Source organism: Trematomus bernacchii, unplaced genomic scaffold, assembly GCF_902827165.1.
Source record: "Trematomus bernacchii unplaced genomic scaffold, fTreBer1.1, whole genome shotgun sequence".
NCBI classification, from domain to species: domain Eukaryota; kingdom Metazoa; phylum Chordata; class Actinopteri; order Perciformes; family Nototheniidae; genus Trematomus; species Trematomus bernacchii.
The window spans coordinates 41,393-48,745 of record NW_022987748.1 but is presented as its reverse complement, the minus strand read 5'-3'; the positions used below and the strand labels follow the sequence as shown (position 1 = coordinate 48,745).

At 41.2% G+C, this 7,353-nt stretch overlaps 1 protein-coding gene across 1 annotated transcript; it reads right to left on the bottom strand.

Moving 5' to 3' along the window:
* Window positions 1-1,789: 1,789 nt before the first annotated feature.
* lto1 (LTO1 maturation factor of ABCE1) lies at window positions 1,790-6,682 on the bottom strand. The gene is made up of 5 exons (XM_034148143.1): window positions 6,400-6,682; window positions 4,558-4,663; window positions 3,425-3,495; window positions 2,803-2,920; window positions 1,790-2,199 (listed from the first exon to the last, which is right to left on the bottom strand). The coding sequence occupies exons 1-5, from the start codon at window positions 6,456-6,458 to the stop codon at window positions 2,128-2,130; spliced, it is 426 nt and encodes a 141-aa protein (XP_034004034.1). The 5' UTR covers window positions 6,459-6,682; the 3' UTR covers window positions 1,790-2,127.
* Window positions 6,683-7,353: the final 671 nt, after the last annotated feature.

The following is a 7,353-nucleotide window of genomic DNA, read 5'->3' as shown; positions in this document are numbered from 1 at the left end:
AAAAAACAAAACAATGAGGTAATATGACTCGGATATCAAATACAAAGTGAAAAGCTGTTACTTAAGCAAATCAATTGTCTTTGAGGTGTTTTTCTAACATTTTATAAAGAAACTTATAGAGAGGTGGGAGAAGCTGTTCTGTAATTAGGTTCCTTTAAATCTGACCAAAATGTTCTTGTCTGTCCTCCTTCGCTGTAATACATCACAACAGAGCTGTCCATGTTAGTGTTGTCATGTACCAGCTGTGAATAATACAACATTCAATTCAAATTCAAAATGTGCTAAATGTAATTTAATAAATACATTTCCTGTGAACTCTACGTTTGAGTTTTGACTGTTTCAGAGAGGATTGAGCTTCATGGTGCTGATGCTGTTTGTATTGAACATAACACAGTTCAACAGAATCAGTAACCCCAGCCTCAACACGGTCCTGCAGTTAAATCAACTCCTCTGTGAAACGCTCTGCACAGGAACCTTCATAGTGTACCTTTAGATAGGTATACCTGAGGCCTGTACTACGAAGCTGGTTCAACCTAACCTGGATATGTTTGAGTTAGCCGGTTGGCCCAATCCAAAACATACGCGCTCTCGCTAAACTGTACTACGACGCTGGATATCAAGTGGATCGCTCAAGCCAGCCGTGTCCTATCTAGTTAGGTGCGCGTTCACATGAAAGGGGTGGTATTTGGAGCATTCGACCAATCTCAAACATGGACAAGCCGCGTACTGACAGCGCAGCGTCATACTTCCTGAATGAAAAGTGAACTATAATATTAGTCAAATATGAAGAAGTTAAACTTTAAACATCCATGACTTAAACACTTTATCCAGGATAAAAGCCACATAGCTGCACCTGCAAGGTGAATACAGCTGGTAAAAGAAAAAGTGTTTGAATGCGTACATTAACAGGTTTATGATATCACTGCCCCGTCTAAGACACGAGTGGATCTGACTTTAATTACATTTGACTCGAGTGTTTCGTCAACTTAATGTGTTGCTTAAAATAATACTTCTGCATACAGTATGTGACACTGTGAGTGTTGCACGGCCAGATACGGCTCAGCTGACTCAGATAAGGAAATATATGATACATTATGATGTGATATGATATGAATGATAATGGGACACATCGACGTCTGCACTCACAGTGCCGCGGACTGTACTTAATGTTACTCTGATCCGGTTACTTATGTTGTGGCAGATATTTAATTAAGCTTTCTTAACGCTAATGTTATAATAGTCAGATTGCTCTGAAGATGGGAGGTGATATTCTATTCATTTTCACGTTCACATCGTCAGTTGATTTTTGCCGGCTGTCTTTCCTGCAACGGCAGTTTTTCTGTATTTCCTCTATCCTGTAATATGACTTGATAGCTTTAAACTCCGCACACGGAGGTCTGATTGGTCAGCAGGCGGTGCTTTCACTGAGTTGATCTCTTAGCCTGCCACCTAACCTGCTCCGGAGCAGGTTTGCCGCTCAGCATAAGTTACCATGGAAATCTAGCCTGCTAAAAAGAGAACCAGCGTCGTAGGACCGGAAAGCCCGAGATTTCCCTGAAGTTAGCCGGCTAAGCGAAAATCCAGCTTCGTAGTACAGGCCTCTGATCAATGGGACACTGTGTACCCTGTTGCATGTTACATCTTTTAGCAAACATCTTATTTCAAAGCTCCTCAAATATGTTGTGTGAAAGCAGAAAGTGAATAAGACTTGAGCAAATGTACTTAAATACTCTCCAACTCTGCTAAATGAGTTGCTTTAACAGACAAAGACACCTCAGACACACACGAGCAGATTGTTCCAAGATTTTATTTTGGTGACTTTTGTTGCTGTTTCATTTCAGTTGCTCATCACTGCATAAATCCACTCATTTACCAAAGTCCAGAGAAACACGTTCTTTGTCCGTGTTCTGGTTTATTACTCTGCAAGCCCAACAGGAAGCAGTCCCAGCAGCCCCCCCTCACCTTCCTGAGGACTGAGGACTGTCCTACACGTCACACAGCTTCTCATCAGAACGGGAGGCACACACTCCTCTCAAAGATGGCTGCTTCACAGAGAGCCTCCAGAGTCCACTGCAGACCCACTCTGCCAGGACCAGAGGTGGCTCGGCACCCTCCCCCTCTGGAGGATCAGAAAGTAGTCCCTTCAGAAGTTTTGATGTAATCGTTGAAGTCAGTCGGGACACTCAGCATAGAGCAGACCTGGACACAGAGTCAGCTGTGAGACATACTGAGACCCTCCAATCCAATGATTGAAATGTTGGAAAACTGTGTGTTTCCTGACAGACACACACAGCGTTGGCCCTCCAACCGGAAGTGATTAAACCCTCGGACATGAAGTTGTGTGGAGTTTGTGTCCGTTATGAAACACACGGTGTACAATTAGTGTTGTGCAAACATTTACACATAAACTGCTCAAAATAAGATGGCCTTATATTGTCATACAGATGTTAACAACTTAAAGTTACATTTTATTTCATTTTTTTTTACTTAGGATCATATCAGTACTGACCAAAGAGGTACCGGTACCAAATTAGTACCAGTTATAAATACCCATCCCTAATTGAAAAAAGGACATGAAATAAAATAGTGATGGGTATGATATTGAACATGTTTTTTTTTGGTATACCTAGCTCCCTTGTCTTCGTCTATTGATCCAAATCTGTGTCATATTAAGACCATCAGAAGGGCAGACAAGAAATGATTTATTGTCCGCTGAAGAGGAGCGGCTGTCTGTAATGCAAACTGATAGCTGCTGTTTGTGTATTCTGCTATTATTATTGTTCACTAACACATAGAGTGTACCTGTCTGAACTTGGCACGGACTTTCTCCATGTTCTCCTGGAGCTTTGCAGACTGAGGATCATCATGAGGAGAGTTCTGGATCAAACCCAGCAGAGCCTCCAGCGCCTTCATACGCTTTCTGCATTAAATTAACAATTAAAATCACTATTTTATCGTAATACAAATTTAAAAGAGAGGTGCAGTGATGATGTATTTTTGTAGTCCAACCCAAAAGTTAGCATAGCACGGGCTGCCTCAATAAAACAATGGTTTTTCTTTTTGGAAAATGAGGTCTGTGGCTTTTTATGATACATACACATTTTGTTCAGCAGGGTAATCTGAAAAAACTGTTGACAAATCCAGTCTTATCTGTGTGCCAACAGCCACTGAGCTGGACAATAAATGAACTAGATCATTTTAGCATGATAGTAGCATGTTAGCCTGGATACGTTAAGCCATTTTCAGGAAAAGAGCTGTGATAAAGGTCAGGTTTTGACCTACTGCTTTTATCGTTCTAAACTGAAGCAGAGCAGGGGTTGGACTAAAGACATTTGCATCAAGTGTGTAGGTTAAAATATGTTTAGTATAAGTGAAATGTGCTGAAATAAGAGGAAGATAATGATCTTGTTTGAGAAGGCCATACCTGGATTTGACATCTGCATTATGTTGGAGGAGACATTTCCATGTTACGGCAAACCCATAATAAAAGGAAATCTGTAGATTAGAGGAGAAGAGGCTGTACACAAGCAGGAGCAACACATCTCAACGTATTCTGAATCCGGAACTAACTGACCACGGGTTGATTTATTAGAGTAGTGCAGGATTGAGTCCTAAAACCCGGGAATGAGTCAGCATTTTACCACCTCCTGATTCCTCGTCTGAGAGTCAGTAGTTTTCTGAATGTGTTTTTGGTTATCCTGAAATAAGCTCTGTGGTTAACACAAGCTGATTATGTTTTCACGTTTCGTTCTACAACATAAAATACGTCAACCCACTGGTGAATTTAAAAACAGTGGTTCTAATCAGTGTCTAAATGAGAAGACTAAACATCACCACGCCCAACATTAGCCCCCTTTAGCTTAGCGGTGGAGACGTGAAGTCATGTGACCGTGCTGTAGTTCCTTTGAAGCCTAACATTAGATTTTTACTTAAAAAATCACAAAGTGGTGTTCATATGTGGAGATTATCCTGCTGAACAAAACGTGTAAGTATCATAAACGTTTGTTTGACATATTTTCTGCAATAATCAAGTCCTGTTAGACTGTAACATTTCATATTTGAGAGATTCATTAACAGTGGATATTTTCACAGTCTGTGAGAGTAGTGATTATCCAGTTAACCCCATTTTTCATGTCCGGATTTAAAAAACATATAAAGAGACAAAGAGACAACATCACCCAAAAATATCATCCAGTAACCAACATATCGTACCATAGACACATCAAAGCTCCAAGTTCAAAACAACACACACTTACAGACTGTACAACATGTATACATAGTGGTCATAGATTTTGATACAGTAGCTAACAAAACAAGTTTCAATAAGAAGGGCTGAGCCAGTGAGGGAGCCCTTGTGATGCTAACTTCTGTGTTGGCCTACGAAGATATGTCATCACTGCACCACTCTTTCAATATAGACATGCGACAGTTCTAGTGAACAGTTCTTGTTAAAGTTCTGACTCATCAAACAAGGGGATGTCAGCTAAATGGTGTCAGTCATGTGAGTGTTTCTACTGTGTGGTGGATCAATGGCTGATGTAATGTGTGCTGACTCACCTCAGTGGACAGTTTGGCCCCATGAGAGGCCCCGTGTCTGCGGCCGTCCTGCAGCCCTCGGCGGCTCCCTCTCTCAAAGCCCTCCTGGAAACCCTCCCCTCGGAACCTCACACACACACACACACACACACTTAAAATTATTGTTTTTTAAAACAACATACTTAAAAAAGTAGAAAGATGTAAATGTTGTTTTGTGTTACATAGCTTGTTAAACAAGAAGCTATACAGCATCCAGTGTAAGGTTATATCTAACGTTCCAGTTATGACCTACACTCACTGGCCACTGTTCAACTGCTGGTTAACGCACAAATCTAATCCGCCAATCACATGGCAGCAACTCGTCAAGACGACCTGGTGAAGTTCAAACAGAGCATCAGAACGGGTAAGAAAGGAGATATAAGTGACTTTGACTGGGCATGGTCTGAGTATTTCAGAAACTGCTGATCTACTGGGATTTGCACGCAAAATCATCTCTAGGGTTTACAGAGAATGGTCCAATTAGGGTAATCACCAAGTGAGCGGCAGTTCTCTGGGAGAAAATGCCTTGTTGATGCCAGAGGTCAGAGGAGAAAGGCCAGACTGGTTCAAGGTGATAGAAAGGCAACAGTTACTCAAATAACCACTGGTTACAGCCAAGGTATGCAGAAGACCAACACGTGGAACCTTGAAGCAGATGGGCTACAGCAGCAGAGACCCCACCGGGTGCCCCTCCTGTCAGATAAGAACAGGAAACTGAGGCTACTATTTGCACGGGCTCACCAAAACTGAACAAAAGAAGGTTAGAAAAATGTTGCCTGGTCTGATGAGTCTCCATTTCTGCTGCGACATTCGGACGGTGGGGTCAGAATTTGGCGTAAAAACATGAGAGCATGGATCCATCCTGCCTTGTATCAACGGTTCAGGCTGGTGGGGGTTAATAGTTTGGGGGATAGTTTCTTGGCTTACTTTGGGCTCCTTAGCACCAATTGATCTTCGTCTTAACGCCACAGCCTACCTGAGATTGGTTGCTGACCATGTCCATCCCTTTATGACCACAGTGGACCCATCTTCTGATGGCTACTTCCTGCAGGATAACACGCTGTGTCTCAAAGCTCAAATCATCTCCAACTGGTTTATTTAACATGACGATGAGTTCACTGAACTCAAATGGCCTCCAGTCACCAGATCTCAATCCTATAGAGCACCTTTGGGATGTGGTGGAACCAGAGATCCACATCATGGATGTGCAGCCGACAAATCTGCAGCAACTGTGTGATGCTATCATGTCAATATGGACCAGAATCTCTGAGGAATGTTCCAGCACCTTGTTGAGTTTATGCCACGAAGAATTAAGGCAGTTCTGAAGGCAAAAGGGGTCCGACCCGTTACTATCAAGGTGAACCTAATAAAGTGGTCGGTGAGTGTATATCCTAAAGAGAATCTGATTTACAGTGAACATTTTTTCTGAAGATACATTTGTATTTCGAATGAAGGAAGAACTCCCAATGGTTCCACAAGACTGCAAAAAGAACAAAAACGTACTAAAGCAGTTTGATTGGAGGAATAACATGTCAGAAATATTTAATAAGTGTAAAGTGTTAGTATTAAACTGACATTTTTTAAGGGTTAAATCATTTATGTATCACGCTCCAGACTTTAGCTAAGTGTTTTTTTAGCTAAGGTACTATTTATCCCAAAGTGCAGCATACAAACCTCTTATTTCTATTATATTCTCTGTGTGCTGTCTCTATGTGTGAATGGCTGATATTCCATTGTGTTGTAAAGCGCTCACGTTATAGAAAATCAGCTGACGTCAGGCACGTGCCCAGGTAAACAAAACAGCACAGCTGGCAGAAAGCTCACCTTTCATCCGCCAACAGAATGTTATCAAATAAATCTTCACTTCCGGAGCCGCCAGCCATCTCCAATGATCTTACTCGCTTCCGGTGTAGAAACGTTGACACAAACAGCTGACAGCTCTGTGTCAGATGCTTTAACACACAGGTGAACACTGTAGGTTGCTAGCTGCTAACGCTGCTAACCACTTCGTCTGTACGGGCTGTTTCCGGGTGTTTCCAGCAGCAGCCGGCCCTTCCCCAGAGCAGTGCTGCCCCCTGGGGGTCCGGGGCGGGAGGAGGGTTTCTGCGGACAGTACCACAAAGAGGGTCCACCTCTCTCAGTGGTGAAAACTGTGATATTATATGACAGTCATTTATTAACTAGTTCATTATTAAGTAATACATTCAATACAACTTATTCCACATTAATTATCGTAGTATTGAACAGTGCCTAATTCTATGGTTTAAATTATTTAAACATGGGGTTCTCAAACCTTTTGAATAATAGAATATCTTCAATCCCTCATAATCTTAAAGGTCATTGAGCATATGCTTACTATTCTTTGTAATCTTTACAACTGTTTATATTCGTAAACAAAAACGTATGTATAATACTCATGTTAATACCACTTACAATTTTATAAAATAGTCATCTTTTAAAATTACATGTGTACAACTTGACAGCAGTTATACTTTTAGTATATCTCTTGATACACAGGAAATTCACACATAAACAATGTTGTAAATATTTTTAAATGAATTTAAGTAATATTGTTAATATTGTTCTTAAATCTATTTGCGAAGGGGGCAAAACACGCAATTCATAAAAGGAAAGAAGATATTTTTGAATTATCATTGAACATAGAGTAAGTTCTGCAAGAAGTGCCGTTTGGAAATATAATGTTTGAAATGACCCCGATAAAGCAGTGGTACACACAGAGGTTGTGGATCTTAAAGAATCCCAGGGTTGGGGCAGTCT